Raw genomic sequence first — 15,638 nt, forward strand, 5'->3', positions numbered from 1 at the left:
TAATGTAATAAAAACACTGAAAATCCAAGCTCTATACTCTTAGCCCTATATTCAAAGTACTTCATGTACTTTGCCATGAATATTTTCAAAGTAAAAGTTTCACACAGGACCTTTACCTTCACAGACTGAAACTTCCGAATTGTATGGTCACATGCCACTGAATTAACAAGAGCTGTTGCTTGCAACATGCTGGGGTGCAGAGGCTGTGCTCAGGAAAACAAACATTTGCACACTACTATCTGAAAAAGTCCACAGCAAATTACAGTCAAGAGGTAATTGCTGTTCCATCATTTGCAGTCAAAGTAATGAAAGTTTTATCTCTGTGTCAAAAGGCACAGCCTGCCAGATTCTCATTTCAGCATCTGTTGCTGCAGACCTTTGATGTCTGTCTTACACTTTTATCACCTAGCCCCTTAACAAGCTTTCATAGTATGTGTTCCATCAGCTGGAAACAACCTGTCTTCAGTAGTGACATGGATTTTAATCCTTCCTAAGTATGTATTTATGTTTTCAAGCCAACAACATAATTTGCTGCTGTCTTGGTATTTGCACAGCCCACAATGTATTACAGGGCAATCTTCCAATTCTGTTTCAACAGATCACCAGAGGCCCAGCTTATCACAACAGCTCCTCCACACAGCTGTCATTTGTTTCCTTTCTGTATTGTTCCAGCACTGACAATATTTGTTGCACAGACATGAATCAGGGTAGAGCATTCAAATACCTGCTTTGGACCTGTGAACAGAAAATCTGTTAATGGCTTCTGTGGCAAATCTGTTAATGGCTTCTGTGGCAACACATCCCTTTCAAGATGCTGAGCTGAATCCCAGCACAGGACAGCAGTCCCACAGCTTAACCAATTCTGCTTTATTACTTATTTTCTTCTATCAAGTCTTTGACAGTATTCTTACTGATGGTCTCTGAGAGACATTTCTTGCCTGTTCACGTGTTAAGGTCAGCCTTATTTCTTCCTCCCTCCCTTTTTAGCTCTCTATCTGTAGTTGGAACAAAATTTGCATATTTTAATCTCTTATTCATCAGTCCACAGGTAGTTCTCATTTTAAATGCCTTCTTGCCTCATTTTTGTTCTAGTGTGCCAACAACTCAGGGTGAAAGCCACTGCTTCTTCCCTTTTTGTCCCACTCAAAAACCCATGAAGAAACTAGTCTACAAACATCTGTACAAGAAATACACTCCACTGGATGAATTATTTTGTTTGCTGTCCCTACCAGCTGAGAACCACATACACATTGCAGTGGTGTTCTACTTCTGGAAGCAGATTCTGGATTCTCATCTACAAAGCACTATCCTCAGAGAAAGCAAAGCTCAGCTATCTAGTAGGCACAGCACTATCCATTATCAAGCAAACCACCGGGCAGAAAGCAAGTTTTCATCCTTTCATGGTTCCTATATTTAGAAGAACAAAACACTGAGACAAGCCTCAGTCTTCTGGGGAACTGCCCTGTGCAGAGCTTCTTATCTGCACATGTTACACTTACCTTGACTCTACGCTCTGAAGACACTATTTTTCTCAACTGTTAACAGTCTCAAAATCACAAGGAATTTGCATGTGAAGTTAAACATACCCTTCATTTTTCCTTTAGGCGTAGCAGTATCAGATTAGTGCCCTCATTCACAGTACTTCCAGGTGAGCAAGACTGACAGTTTTTTGAGCAAATGGTGTAGAAATGGCCAGTTGGATGCTAAAGCACAGTCTAACAACCTCAACTTACTACTTTGCATCTAAGTGGCACATTCTGCCAAGGAAAACTGAAAATGCTTATGCATTTAATTACCACTGAGCATTACATGGTAATTCTCAACATCTTAAAAATATATGAACTTCCTACCATTTAGTTCACTAAAGTATCTGGAGAACAGTGTGAGGATCCAGCCATGCTGAGCACCCCCAGAACAGTGAAGTGGCAGGACTGGAGTAGACCAAGATACTTCAGGCACAGACTGAGAGAAGACATTAACCAGCTTTTGAATAGTCAAGAGAATGAAATTCGAGTGTATCTTGCCCAAAACCAATGAGATATGACCTATAATTAAAGACACTGCCTTGTACTTGAACAAAAGTACTGAAGTCCCACGCACAATAAGAACAAAAGCAGATTAGAGAAAAATATATCTCACCAAGCTCTAACAACTTAATTGTGAGCTATAAAATGATGTGTTTGGACAGTTTTCCAGCAATCTGAACTAAAGCCTCCCATAGGCTTTCATCACCTGAATATGTTTTTTCCCCCTACTGTATTTCAAATCTCAGTTTTTCATCCCAGTTAGCCGTGATATGTTTTTCTGGTTCTGCTTTCCTATGGAATTAAGAATCAGCTGATGATAGCTGTCATTTTGACAAAGCTTGATGGGATAATAGCCTCAGTTCCCACACACCACAAGAATAAATAGACGTGTTGGTGAGGTCTAAACAAACACTTTCAGTGTGGTAAAGGCTCAGTGTGAGCACAACAGCTGTCTGCTCTGCCTGGCCAGCTGCTGAAGTTCTCATCACATGTACTCACTGAGCCAATTCGGGCATCTGCAGCTACACCATGTTTGCTGTTTCTTGGCCAAGACATAAATTGGGGGCCACAGAAGAAAGTTCATATGCAAATTAAAATTCACAGATGAAGTTCAGAGAGAATCCTGGGAGATACAGGAGTCTAGGATGAGAATCAAGTCTGTTAGTTCCTTCTTGACCTCCTTCCCTGCTCTCCTATCACTAGTGTAAAACATAACACCACAGGAAACAGGCTTGCATCTCTGTGCTGAGCTCATTCACAGGACATATGCAACTAGCAAGCACCAAGATGAACACCATCTAGCATATTCACCAAACATTCCTTCCAGTCTTAGCAAAGACTCTTATTAGACTAAGAGTTGAAGCCATTTTCTCTATAGAAACAAGACAGCATCATACATTTGCTACAGCTGCACAGTTCATCCAACAGAAGCCAATAAAAAGAAAAAGCACAGGCAGACAGAGCTTGGTACTTTCTCCCACATCTTGGCAAAGCAGCCAAGAGAAACCTCCACAGGTTTTCAAGACAAGTTATTTTTCCCTGGAACAATTCCTACACAGCAATAATTCTTTAACTGCTCAAAAGTGGAATTGGCTATCAGTCAGCCCTTACACACCAGAGACCCAGAAGAGCTATGAAATTTAGAGGTGATGCAGGAGGCTAGAAATCTTCCTAGCAGATGGAAGACAGTCTCATGAGTACAAGTGCATAATTTTTTATTTTCAACCTGGAAAGAAAATTACTTGGCACTGTGACAGTTCTAAACTAACACTTGTGACTGAAATGAAAAAAAAAAGATTAAATTCTTCAAGAGGAGAGCAATGAACACTTAATGAGAGCGTGTAAGAGATCACATTTACACCTTCAGCTGCAGAAGGGCAAGCGTTTAGAGGGAATTGCCCGAGTACAGCACCATCTAACTTCACTAGGTAGCTTATGCTAGAACACTTCAGTTTTTCACCACAGTTCACTAAACGAGTAGAAATTGACAGACACGTGCAAATAGCATCTGCAGCTATCTATCAGCTGTAAAAATGAAGATTATTCAGATTTTTAGATAGAAAGAAGTAGTTTATGCGCCTCAGTAGCTGACCTAATGCAAAAAGAGCCAGAAAGACCCTTCTCTCTACCACTATCCTGGAATCCAGCCCCTCCTCTCACCCACAGCCTGAAAAATACACCCAAACGTGCTCAGCAAACTGTCATGAGTAGTCCTTGCATTCTCATGTCTTATGCTAAACCACCACTTGCCAGAGGGTGGCACCCATTCCTCCAGTACAGTCAGGCTCTGAAAAGTATCTTTGGCCAGTAATTTCCCCACTCATTGTCTGAGGGCCGAGTTCACACAATGTGCTCAGTCCAACAGCCAGCTGCACAATGACATCAATATTTGTCTGTTTAAGTAACCAGCAAAAAGGAAACTGGAAAAGGGTTCAGCATAGAAGACTGCTGATTAGGGAAGCTACCAAAATCCCTTATTTGCCTGCTACAACAGTGTATATTTGTTTTATCTCCCAAACAAGAAACCACCCAGAGAAGACAAAATAATTAGGTAGCCCCAAAATAAGAGGCCATCTCAAGGCTAGGTAAGAAATTCCATCTCGCAGCTCATTTGAGATACATCTCTTCTGCTGAGTCTATTGAAATACACCAAAGCATTTTTCTCTAGGCATACCTAAAGCAACAGCAGCCAGAAAGAGCTCAAAGACATTTTGCCTGCAGTCTACACCTAAACTAGAATGAATACCTGGAGTCAGCAAGTGCCATAAGCCATAACTGTAGCCATAAACAAACATGACACAAAGGAACAGGACATGCACAAATCTTGGCTGCAAGTCATGTCCAGTGGGAAATCTTTCCAGAGTACATGAGTACAAAAACCACATGGGAAACTAGGGCACTGTCCTGAGTGGGTCACCTTTCTGGAGGTTAGAGCACAGGAGCCACCTTTAGGCTCCATCACCCTGCAGAATACATAGTGCCACACCAAGTAATTACTCCCTTCTAGCACTCATACCATGCTGCAGTTCTTAAGTACTGCACAGCAGAACAGAAAGCAAAGCCTTCCTGCACACAAACTGTATATTGCAAGTACATTTTAGATGCTCATACTAAACTAAACCAGCCCAGTTGCAGAAGTTACACTAAGGAAAGCAATCAGCTGACTGAGTTTGTGCTTGCCAATGCTCAGACCCCATACTGTGAGACAGCCTGCAGAGAAGAAGGGTCATGCTTTTTGGCAGGTGAATTAATTGTCTGGTGTCCAGTCAGACACTTCATACCCACATGACTTCCAAATAAACAATGAACGGACACTGTAAAGAATAGGTCCCTTTAGGACTCAACAGCTAGGCTAAGACTACCACTCATTAACACTCATGCCAAACCTGAATTTGCAATTAACTCCCATCTCTTACATCCTTTACACAACTAGAATTCCAAACCCTTGCAATACTTAAGGCTCATTCCAGAACCACCTTGAAATGCTACAGATTACAGTTAAAAATGGTATAGATGTTTCAACACTCCAAGTAGTTTCTTTTAAAGAATTTAAATTTCTATCATAACTTTTTACAAAGCATTACCTTCCATATACAACAGAATATACGAAGCTGCCTTAGAGGTAGCTAGAATCTGCATCAATGCCATTGCTTCTTTAATTCAATTGTAAGACAAGTGGGCAGAAAGGCGTTGGAGGGAGCTATTTTGATTCCAATTTACCCCCTCTGTGCTTGCATGACACACTCACAGAGCAGACTTAATCACACAAATAGATTTGTTCAGCATTCAATTCCAGACAAGCCCAGAATAGGGCATTTAAGAGGCGTGATATTCAAAGAGCAGACTTACATGATGATTTTCAATGTTTTGCAGCAGTCTTGGGTCATCAAATTCACACGATTCACTGGTGGAAGGAGGTAGCTGGCTGCAGAGCAAAACAAGCATATTCAAACAAGTGGCAACATTGCCAATCTTAGTACTTCATCTAGTTTCTTGGGAAACAAATTTAAAAAGCAAACTAAGACTCCAGTGTCCCTGAAAGCATTGTGAAAAGATCATATGAGTAATGCAGCAAGTGCTGAAAATTAACACCAGCAAAAAACCCAAAATGGTTATGGCTGACAGCGTATTTCAGAAGATTCAAGTGTCAACGCAGCTCCTGGGACAGATGTAGCAACAGCAGTTTTTAAGCATATTTAAGATAAATGGATTTCAGGGCGGCTTGCTCATAAAATAGATCGATGTTCAATATCCCTAAGTTCCCTCCCTAGTCAGAGCATTCTGCTTCAAGCTGACTCCTGGAGGATTTTAAGTCTCCAAGTAACTACCTAGGAAAAACTTGCACAGAACTGAATAGAAAAGGAAGGTACAAAGAAAGAAAAGACAGCAATGAAGAAAATAGCAATATATTGGAAGAAAAGAGGGATCCATAGAAATTGCCTCTTAGCAGAAGAAACATCATTTTATCACCTTCCTAAAACATGATCATAGAAATGAGCTGGACCAGTGGAGAAGCCCAGCTTAGCTCATCACCCAGTACTTTTCTAACAGCATTCAGTGTTGGCTTGTTTCTTGGGTGGAAATTCACTTCTTCCCTGTATTTGCCATTCAAATCCATGTCAGCTCTCCCTGGCTTTTCCCTTCCTTCCCAATAATCAAAACGTGTTTCACTGATACCATGTAACACCTCTGGGTCTTCACTAGTTTCTGTGGAATGCGACAGACCCATCACCTCTATTCATTAATGTTCCCAATAAAAACAAGAAGCATTCTCTGGACATGATCAATTATTAAAACATAGCATTTTAATAAAGAAGTCCCTTTTCTTCTCATTCTCTTCAGGCCTGAACTCAGTGATCATAAAGAGCAACATTCAGTCTCAAGCTAGGGGTAAGGTTCCTGCAAAGTAGGTTAATTTTAGCTTTTAACTTGACTGTCTGCAATTATAAATAAGCACTGCATTAGCATCCCAGCCACTGCCTATTCCTAACCCCCCTCGCATATGAAATCTCTATGCAGAAGAGTAGATCCATCACCACCCACCAGCTCTGCATCTCTCCCACTGGAAGACCATTTTACTCAAATGCATTCCTCCCTTGGGCTTCTTCCAGTCCCAAATTGGAAAGCAGTCTTTATATAGATTGTACCCACTCTGCTATACAGAACATAAACATCTTGGAATGTATTTACCTGAAGTCTTCTGATGAACGTTCTCTTTCCAACTCAGGAAAGTGACTGAGGAGTAGAAAAAGGAAAAAAGAACATTTATTCCACTTTAGTAACAAAAAAAAAAATAGGTAGAAGGCGAAGATCAATGAGTCATCCCACAAAAACATATGCTGGAACCATGGGTTCAGCTGTTCATACATTTGAATCAAATTTTCTGCCTTTGAGATATCTAATTTAGCTAACATGAAATTCAAAGGTTAACTTGAGATCTTAAGACTACCCATTTAACATGAAGCAAATACAAAGATGTAGATGACTCAAAGGGATCCTTTTGACAGAACAGAATAGAACCAGTAAGCAGGTATCCATCCCTCTTGTTCAAGGAATATTAAGCTCTATAACTACAACTACACTGCTCTAACAAAATTCTGGTTCTTCTCAAGTCACAGAAATATGACTGATAATTGCTACCCTTGGACTGCAACTTCTTCCCTCTTGAAAGGCCAGAGCTTATTTAGCACTTCTGGTTTTGTTTAAATCATGATCAGGTAAGTTAGGAAGCAAGTTTCTTTCCTTCATGTGAAGTACTCCCCAGGTTTGACTTTCATAATTTGGGCTGCAGGACAGGAAAATGAAAACTACTAATTAAGACAACAAAATATGCTAGAATAAAAACTGAAGAACAGAATGTTCTAATCCTTTTTCAAAATAAAATTTTGTACCAGTAATATGCACACATTAAGCTACAGAGTTTTTTTAAAAGTCATACCTACCCATATGTCACTCCAGCAATACTGCATTTCTTAAAGTTCATGATATTGCATGTTAGAGTACCTGTTTTATCAGAAAACAGGTATTTAACCTGAAAGGGAAAAAACAAGTCTGATTTTCAACTTGCATAGTAATAAAACTCAAAGTAGAAAACAGGAAGATACTCAGAGTCATATTGCTCAAAGGTCACAATATTGGCCAACGCAGGCTTATTACAGCTTGATTTGTCTACCAGATCTACAGAACAAAAATCAGGCAAATTATTTAATTGCATTAATTCTTTATGTTTAAACGTGGAAAGGCTCAAATAGTAAGTATCAACTACCAAGGCTCTAGTGTGATCACTACAGATGTACTTGGTTGCACTACTTGGACATTCACCAAATCTTTCAACTGTACTAATCTCAAAGAGTGATTAGAAATGAAAACAAAGACTCCTGGGATTGTTGAAGGCTCACTAGAATTTTACACACTGAAGGCAGTCTGTGTTTCAAAGATCACCAGGAATGTTTGGGGTTTTTTTTCCCCCCTACCTTTAAGCACAGAATATGCTAGAGTATGTCCAACTGGTACTATGCAGGGAAATAAAAAATGTTTTATCTCATGTCCACTCATGAGCCGTCCCAAAGTACACAAAACACAGCAACAGTTAGCACTGCCCAAAGTAATAATCCCTTAACGGAAACAGTGATTTCAAGGTAAAACTTGGAGGCAACCCCATCAAAGCAACTTCTTGGAGCATTACAGATTCAAAATTTCCACCTTCAAAGTGCCATAACAGACCAAAACTAATTGCAGGCTAATGATACCACTGTTGTACCTCTGCACCAGGTAAGACTTTCAACCAGGAAGGGATGATGATACATGAAAGAGTTAGACAACTCAAAGACAAAAAATAATTTGACTATAGTTAGAAGAAGCTTTTCCTCAACAATTGCCATTCAGCTTAAGGCACTGCACTACACTACTTGTAATGTGATCCTTTAGTTGTGCACTGTACTGCTACTGAATACAGCATTGGAAATGGAGCCTTTGCAAGCCAGAAGTCAAAGTAGGTACCTACACTTCTGAGGAATTTTAAGTCATTAATAATTTCACCATAAAACAAAAATATCAAGGGCATCTGTGAACATGTAATTCAATTCAAGAATCAAAAAATTCAGTCTAGTTACACAGAATCACTAGTAAGCCATTCCTGAAAATAACATGTGGGCCACCAACATATATCATGCCACACATCCTTTACTTCAGACAAAAATAATACCATAATTTGGAAGTTGATAACTTCACATCAAAGTGATTTAAACAGAAATCAAATTTCAGCATTCATAAGAAAAATGATCAGATTAAGCAGGAACAATATTGACTACCCCCCTACTGAGCAGGATATTATTGTCCTTCAATAAAATACATATGTTTAAATACATAATGTTACCTCCAATACTAAATTCATGCCTATTATGAAGTTCACATAGTTCAGTTACAAACCTATTGCCATCTTATTGGGAAGCTCCCATACCTTCTTTGTCATTTCTCATGGGCATCTCCTCACAGCACTGACCCCTCCTTCCTCACAGCACAGCCGACAAACTCCAGCTCTCTTCACAGCACAACCAGCTAACTCCCACTTCTCTCCTCGCCCAGCTAACTCACTCTTTTGTAGCACTTGTGTCCTTATAGGACATAGCTGTGGTCTATTAAGGGCAGGCCTGTTCTTAATCTTTGGTGATTAGAACAGCTGCAACTCCTCAGGTGTGAGACTACCTTCTGCACTGTCTTCATTTTCTTACATTCTGTCCCTCCACACAGACATATAACCTTGGTGGTCAAGGAAAAAGCTACCATTTCTCAAGTGTATTACAAAATTCCAACAGCAGAGTTATATTATCCAGTAAGTTTGTTCTGGGAAGCCCTTCTGGTTTGAAGAAATGTTATTCCCAGAATAAACAAAGCTGCTACAACAACTAGAAGTTAATATGCACCTATCCTTATCTGAAGGAAAATAGAAATGCTTGAAGGATCACAATATCTAAATTAGGAATACAACTGCATTTTTTTTTACTTGCATCTCCAGTCAGAAACATCAAAAACTAATAAGTCTAGCCCTGTAGGTTCTGTTTTGGTATAGACAGCCAAAATCACAGAGCATCTCTCCGAGATCTTTGAGAATAAAGTTTAGAGTGCACATAAGAAATAGTTTCAATTCCCAAAAATAAAACTGCCTATATGACATTACATTTAATCCTGTGATATCTCATTATTTCACCTGTAAGACTCAGACTAGAGAAAATAAAAATGTCCCATTAACTCGAGCCACAGAGCAAGAAAATAAAGCTGATTTGTACATCTTGTAGAGTCTTGTACATGTTGCTCTTATACCTTTGCTCTTGAGAGAGTATATCACAATCATGACACTTCAGAAAATGCTATCTTACCTGCCCAAGTTCCTCATTAAGGTTTGAGGTTCTGGCCATTGCAGGTGTATCTGTTTCAGGGTAATACATATCTGTGTCCTGAAATGAGAGCAAAATTAAGACTTATGTTATGCAAATTAAACACTAAATCTCTGTTCTTCTTTTAGTCAGCTCCAACTTGGCTTGATTGTCTTAATGCTATGAGCAGGCATTCTGAATGCTTGAAACAAACATCATCCCAGGATGAATATGGGTGCCTCCTTTCCAAAGTATACTTCCATCCTACAGGAACATGAGAAAAGTATAGGTAGCTAATAAACTAAAGGTGCAACAGAAAAAAACAAACTCAGTACAGTAGAAAGAAGTTCATGCATTAGCCATGCTCATCATAAAGTGGTCAGTAACAACAATCAGTTGCTCGAGTCACATCTATGAGACAATTTTAGTGGATCCATGAAATAAACTTCTGTTACTACAAAGAAACAGCTGTTACACAAACCTAAGAACTTCTCAGATATGCATCTCTACTACATTACAAGCAGCTCAATGAACAGACATATTAAACTTTGCTTACACATGTTTTACAGTAACCTACTACATTACTCAAAGTCCAAGGATTAATGCATACCAACAAAAGGAATCTCTCTTGGTTTTGTCCAGCTTAAGAGCCACCACTAGAGTATTTCTGGCCCATAACTTGAGAAAGACATTTTGAAGTCAAAGCTTCCCTGAACAGAGGGATCACTGTTTGGTTGTGAGGCAACATCAACTTATCTCCTTACGAAAACATTATGGTCCATTCCAGAGGTGACCTTAAGGCCAGCCTCAAGATGTAAAAACAAAACACAAAAAACCCCCAAAAAACCAACAAGCAACCCCCCCCAAAAAAACAACAAAAACAACAACAAAAAAAACCCCCACACCGACAACCAAGTCCAGTCTTGCCCTCTGCTGTGTCTCAGAGAAGCTATAAGATACCGAAGAGTTTTCAAAAGATAATTGCTGAACGTGAGTCAGCTGAGAGAGAGACCTCCTTCAACCAAGAGCTGAGGCTGCCTTCCCATCCTAAAAGCCTAAAATACAAGTCATGATTTGCACAGGGCACCTTCCTGTAACTAGATCTTTTAATTTCCTATGAAACACAGAACTGATATAGAATAAAACCTGAGTTTCCCCCTGCCTTTCCCAGAAGTTGCATCAGAAAGTAATTAGAAAATCTCACTAAGATGTTAAGTGGGTTTTTATTTTAAATGTCAACATCCAAAACTGAGATACATTCACTCTTGCTACTTACCCAATTTATAAAAAGAGCCTGAGTAAACTTGACAACTTCCAATGTCACCAGAAGGCTGATTGGAATAAGGTTGTTGTACAAGATTATAAACGTCAGCAGATTGTATCCAAAGTTGACAGACAGCATTTCTGTGGATCAAAAGACACAGGACATTAGCAGACAAGTCTGAGTGGTATAGGGGCTATCATCTTTATGCAGTTCACCTAATCAGAATTAACAAAGCCAAAATAATAAGCTACTGTGTTGATGTCTAGTTTAAGGGCCATTTTAATATTGATTTCAACAGAAGACAGATAAAACACCCACAGCATACCAGGTGAAGAAGGACAAGGTTAGTGAGCCTATATGTAAAAGAACAGAACATTTTCTGAACAATTTTTGCTGGACAGATGGTGAAAAGTACAATATTCCCCACTATAACCAAAATTAGACATTTATCTAGTGTGTCAACTGCCCAATTAAGAGCCCCCAATGTCACTAGTAATATAACCATCTTTCAGAGAGTGCCTGCTTGCTTCAGTGGAGTTAGGAAACAAAAAATAAACACTGAAATTAGTTCTAAAATCTGACATAATGGTCAGAACTGAGAATTCACCCTTACAAAAGAAATCAACAAGAACAAGTTGACTGTTAAACACTTGCCTAGTATATGAACTAGCGCACCCTGCTTAATCAAAGAAGCTGTTACTAATGGTGACAACACTGGGCAACTTGCCCAAATAAGTCTACCACCACAACTGGTCCTAAAGGGAAGGGGAAACACTTATAGACAGCCAGCAGGAAGGTACAAGTCTCAGCAGAGACACAGGATGAAGGCTCCTGGTCACAGTGCTGCCCACAGCCTCTCTTTACAATCAAAGTCTCCGCATTTGTATGCTCTCCACTTCCCTAGAAACTTAGAGAGGCACTTCAGTCAGCACACAGAACATCCAGCACAACAGGGTCAGAGTCCACAACTAAGGGTTTTCAGCATCATAAGTTAATTAGAAGTCAGGGGAGCAAACTAGGAGGAGACAGAATCCAGAGAAAATCACTGAAGCCTAATAAAGATCAGAGTTTGGACAAAGGCACCTCAAAGTGTGAGTACACACTAATTCCATAACTTTGATAAGTTTACAGAAAACAGAAGCATGCTTGGTATTGGAACATTTTCCAATACAATTTTTACAGAGATGAGACATTTAGCCAAAATTTAGCATCTACCTGCCAAACCTGAAACAGTGTCTTTTCTGTGTGTGGCAGTTACAGAAGGCATAGAAATTGTGCATTCAAATTACAAAAAGGCATCTACACAGACTATCATGTCATCTTAGTCTACTGCAAGTAGAACCTGTTTTGTACTGCAAGTTCAAGACTTCATTCCATTCATCTTTTCCAGTACTACTTCTGTCATTGGAAGGCACAAATTTAAACTTACTCATTAAAAAACAAGGGGAGAGCAGGCAAGAAGTTCTGAAAAGTGCTGACACTGCTACAAGAAGACATTACTACTAACAAAACCCAGAGTCAAATATGGGGCATTTCCATGCTATTCCTATAGGGTTTTTTTCATTACTACCATAACTACAATTCTTAAACTGCAGAAGATACACTTGCCATCTGTTTCGCATCATCAGTAGACAAGGCATTTGCCGTTTCTGATAACTGCTTTAAGATCTGCATCTCAAAATGCTTTTAACACCACGTTTTACAGCTAATGTAACCTCCTTAAAAGTCTGCTGGGGAGTACTTCATTGCTCATGTCCATCTTTGATAATGAGCTAATAAATTTGAGGACTAAGAAAAATCAAATAAAACCCTTCATATAATGATGCTAAAAGATCAGTTTTCTCACAACAAGTTAACAGAAGCTAAAGATAGAAACTTTACCCAATAAATAAGAATTTGTGACATCCACCATTTCAATTTTCTCTAAAAGAGCAGATCAGCATTTCTAACTCAAAGAAGTAAAGAGAAATCCTTTGCATCTGTATATAAGCATAAAGCTGAAGTAGGCATCAGACTGATACTCCCCATCCTGTAGTCAAATACTGACAGACACACACAAGGCTGCAGTACATGAGAGAAAAATACGTGTATGGTATCTCTACCGAGATGAAAGAAGTGAACACCAGATATGCAAGAGTAACTCTTGCCCCTCTTGTTTCTACCCTGCTCCCTGGGTGCTAGCCCAGTGATATTTACCTAACCTTTAGAAGCTTCACTGGGAAGCTCACTTATGTCAGCCTATTCTCAAAAAAAATATATTAGGTCATGAAAAAACTAGCAAGACACAGGGGGTTTGGGGCTTTTTTTGTGGTTTTTAAATTTATTTCTTATTTTATGCATTAATTCAGTGAAGGTAAGAGCCTGGCTGCCCCTGCAGCCTGATACATCACTGGCCCAGTGCCTGCATACTCACTGTTGGAGCCTAGGTACCAGACAACTTCGCCGTGTGTTCTGTTCCATAATAAGGCACCTACAGAACTCACAAGGGCCATTACCAGGAGAATACAGAACAAAACCAGGATCTGCATGTTGGTCACTTTCTCCACATTTGATCTCTTCAGAGGTGCTTTGGTTGAATTCTAAACAGTGGCAGGGGAAAAAAAAAAAAAAAGAGAAAGAACCTGGCAATGGCTTTTACAAGAGAAAAATCCAGAAGCAAACCCAGTCTTTACTTTCAGAGTCCTTTAGAGCACCTGCTGTCCATCCCATTGATGCTTAGCAGCAGTGATCAACATACACATGTTGCCCGTCTCACCAGGCACTCCCTGACATTAAGGAAATACAGGACTGCTGTCTTAGTAATAATCATGAAGATAATTACGTTATGTCCTCAGCTGTTAAGCCTCAGTTTTAAATGCCATCCAGCTACCAGATAAGTTAAGATGAAAGTTAGCTCTCCTAACATATTGAACTGCTTTCACTTCATTGTGTGTTTGCACATGTGCACATGCAAATTGGAGCACAATGGATCCTTCTATCCCTCGAGACCTCCAAGCCTTAACTATAATGAGTCAAACTATTTCATCAAATCAAGTCAATGACAATGAGAATACAGGAAATAAGATCAACTTCTATCAAAACATACCCTTAATCCCCTTAAAACCTTTACCTGCATGAGTTTTGTGTCATGTCCTGTATACACAACAATACCCAAGACCCACTGAGTGTTTCTCAGTTGTGCACCTCTCAGCAAGATCTGGTCTGGACCAACAGGAACTGGGCTGCAAAAGAAGTAGTTCATGAATCTTCCAGTTCTTGGTAACACTTTAAAGAAGATAGTTCTACTCCTAGCCTTGCTCCCCAGTTAATAATACAAACAACCCCAAACGACAACAGGGGAAGAAGGTAATAGCAATATAATGAGCTTAGATTGTTCACACAACTAAGAAAGCACTGAAACCTCTGTAAGTCTAACTCCTGCTAAAGCACAGTAGGGCAGAGCTGCTCCAGTTATCCAGAACTTGAGAAATTATGTGGCAGCCATAAATAAGCTTATTCTGCACTTGACCTTGGCTAGTACATTCTCTCTCATATCAAGGGCAGAGAAGCATTGAACTTGCAAAGAGACCATCCATTTCAAGCACACTGTATCAAATACACAATTAAACAAGCATTTGAGAAAGCCTGTATCAACCATGTGACTTCCAAGTGGGATGCAAGTGATCATCTGCTATTCTTGGACTGAGCTGCCCAAGGAATATACATTTGGTAAAGGAAAACAGGTACAGCCAAATATAACATGTATGTTCCTACCAACCTGTCACAATCTGTGAATTTGAGTACTAAAACGACATACTTTTCTTTTAAGAGTTCTAGAAATCAAAGTCACACTGCCAAAGCCTCCAGGTTCTGGGATCACTTTTCTCTACAAACTTGACCTTGGTGCAGCCTTTGGCTCTTGTTGAAAGGGAAAGGTCTCTATTTCTTCTGTGTATCCTGTGTAATAAGAAGGCCCTAAAAACCCCAACCATCTCCTTGAATCCTTCTCTTTAGATGTACCTTTTAATAAAATATCACCATTAATTACAAAGAAATCAATACTCCCATAACGAGCAGAAGTACCCATGCAAAGACAGAACTGTGTTATCTTATACTGGCAGATGCTCTGATTAATAAATATTAATTATTACCCTCATCTTCTCCAGCAAAAACATGCATGTGCTCAGAGTGCCAGACTAAAAGAACAGAGGAAACAATTTTCCTAACCAACTGAATTCATGGCTTTGTTGTCAATACCTTTGACCATCTAAGCGCAAGTTTCCAGTGAAGTCATAGAGATGGCGGTTGGGTCCTTCACATTCTATCCTCCCAGACACTTTCATCAATTCTTCCCTGGACTGGAGACTAGCAGTTTGAGACAAACCCTGCACAGAACAATTTAAAGGAGATTTTTGACAAAAACTGCTATTAGAAGGCAATCTACTGAAATGGTGCTTCCTTTTAACATCTATGAGCCAAAATACAATTAAATCTGTG

At 39.5% G+C, this 15,638-nt stretch overlaps 1 protein-coding gene across 1 annotated transcript in view; it reads right to left on the reverse strand.

The window, feature by feature from the left end:
* The window catches only part of ATP8A2 (ATPase phospholipid transporting 8A2), a 308,974-nt gene that overhangs the window by 232,652 nt on the left and 60,684 nt on the right, over positions 1-15,638 (reverse strand). The window contains exons 9-16 of the mRNA XM_054271506.1: positions 15,399-15,526; positions 14,272-14,383; positions 13,576-13,741; positions 11,175-11,302; positions 9,902-9,979; positions 7,469-7,557; positions 6,717-6,761; positions 5,376-5,451 (exon numbers count right to left, since the gene is read on the reverse strand). Of these exons, the coding sequence (XP_054127481.1) occupies positions 5,376-5,451; positions 6,717-6,761; positions 7,469-7,557; positions 9,902-9,979; positions 11,175-11,302; positions 13,576-13,741; positions 14,272-14,383; positions 15,399-15,526 (822 nt within the window). The remainder of the gene's footprint in view (positions 1-5,375; positions 5,452-6,716; positions 6,762-7,468; positions 7,558-9,901; positions 9,980-11,174; positions 11,303-13,575; positions 13,742-14,271; positions 14,384-15,398; positions 15,527-15,638) is intronic.

The sequence above is a fragment of the Melozone crissalis genome, unplaced genomic scaffold (assembly GCF_028551555.1).
Source record: "Melozone crissalis strain CALT ecotype California unplaced genomic scaffold, PUWL_Pcris_2 ptg000013l_1, whole genome shotgun sequence".
In the NCBI taxonomy this organism is placed as follows: domain Eukaryota; kingdom Metazoa; phylum Chordata; class Aves; order Passeriformes; family Passerellidae; genus Melozone; species Melozone crissalis.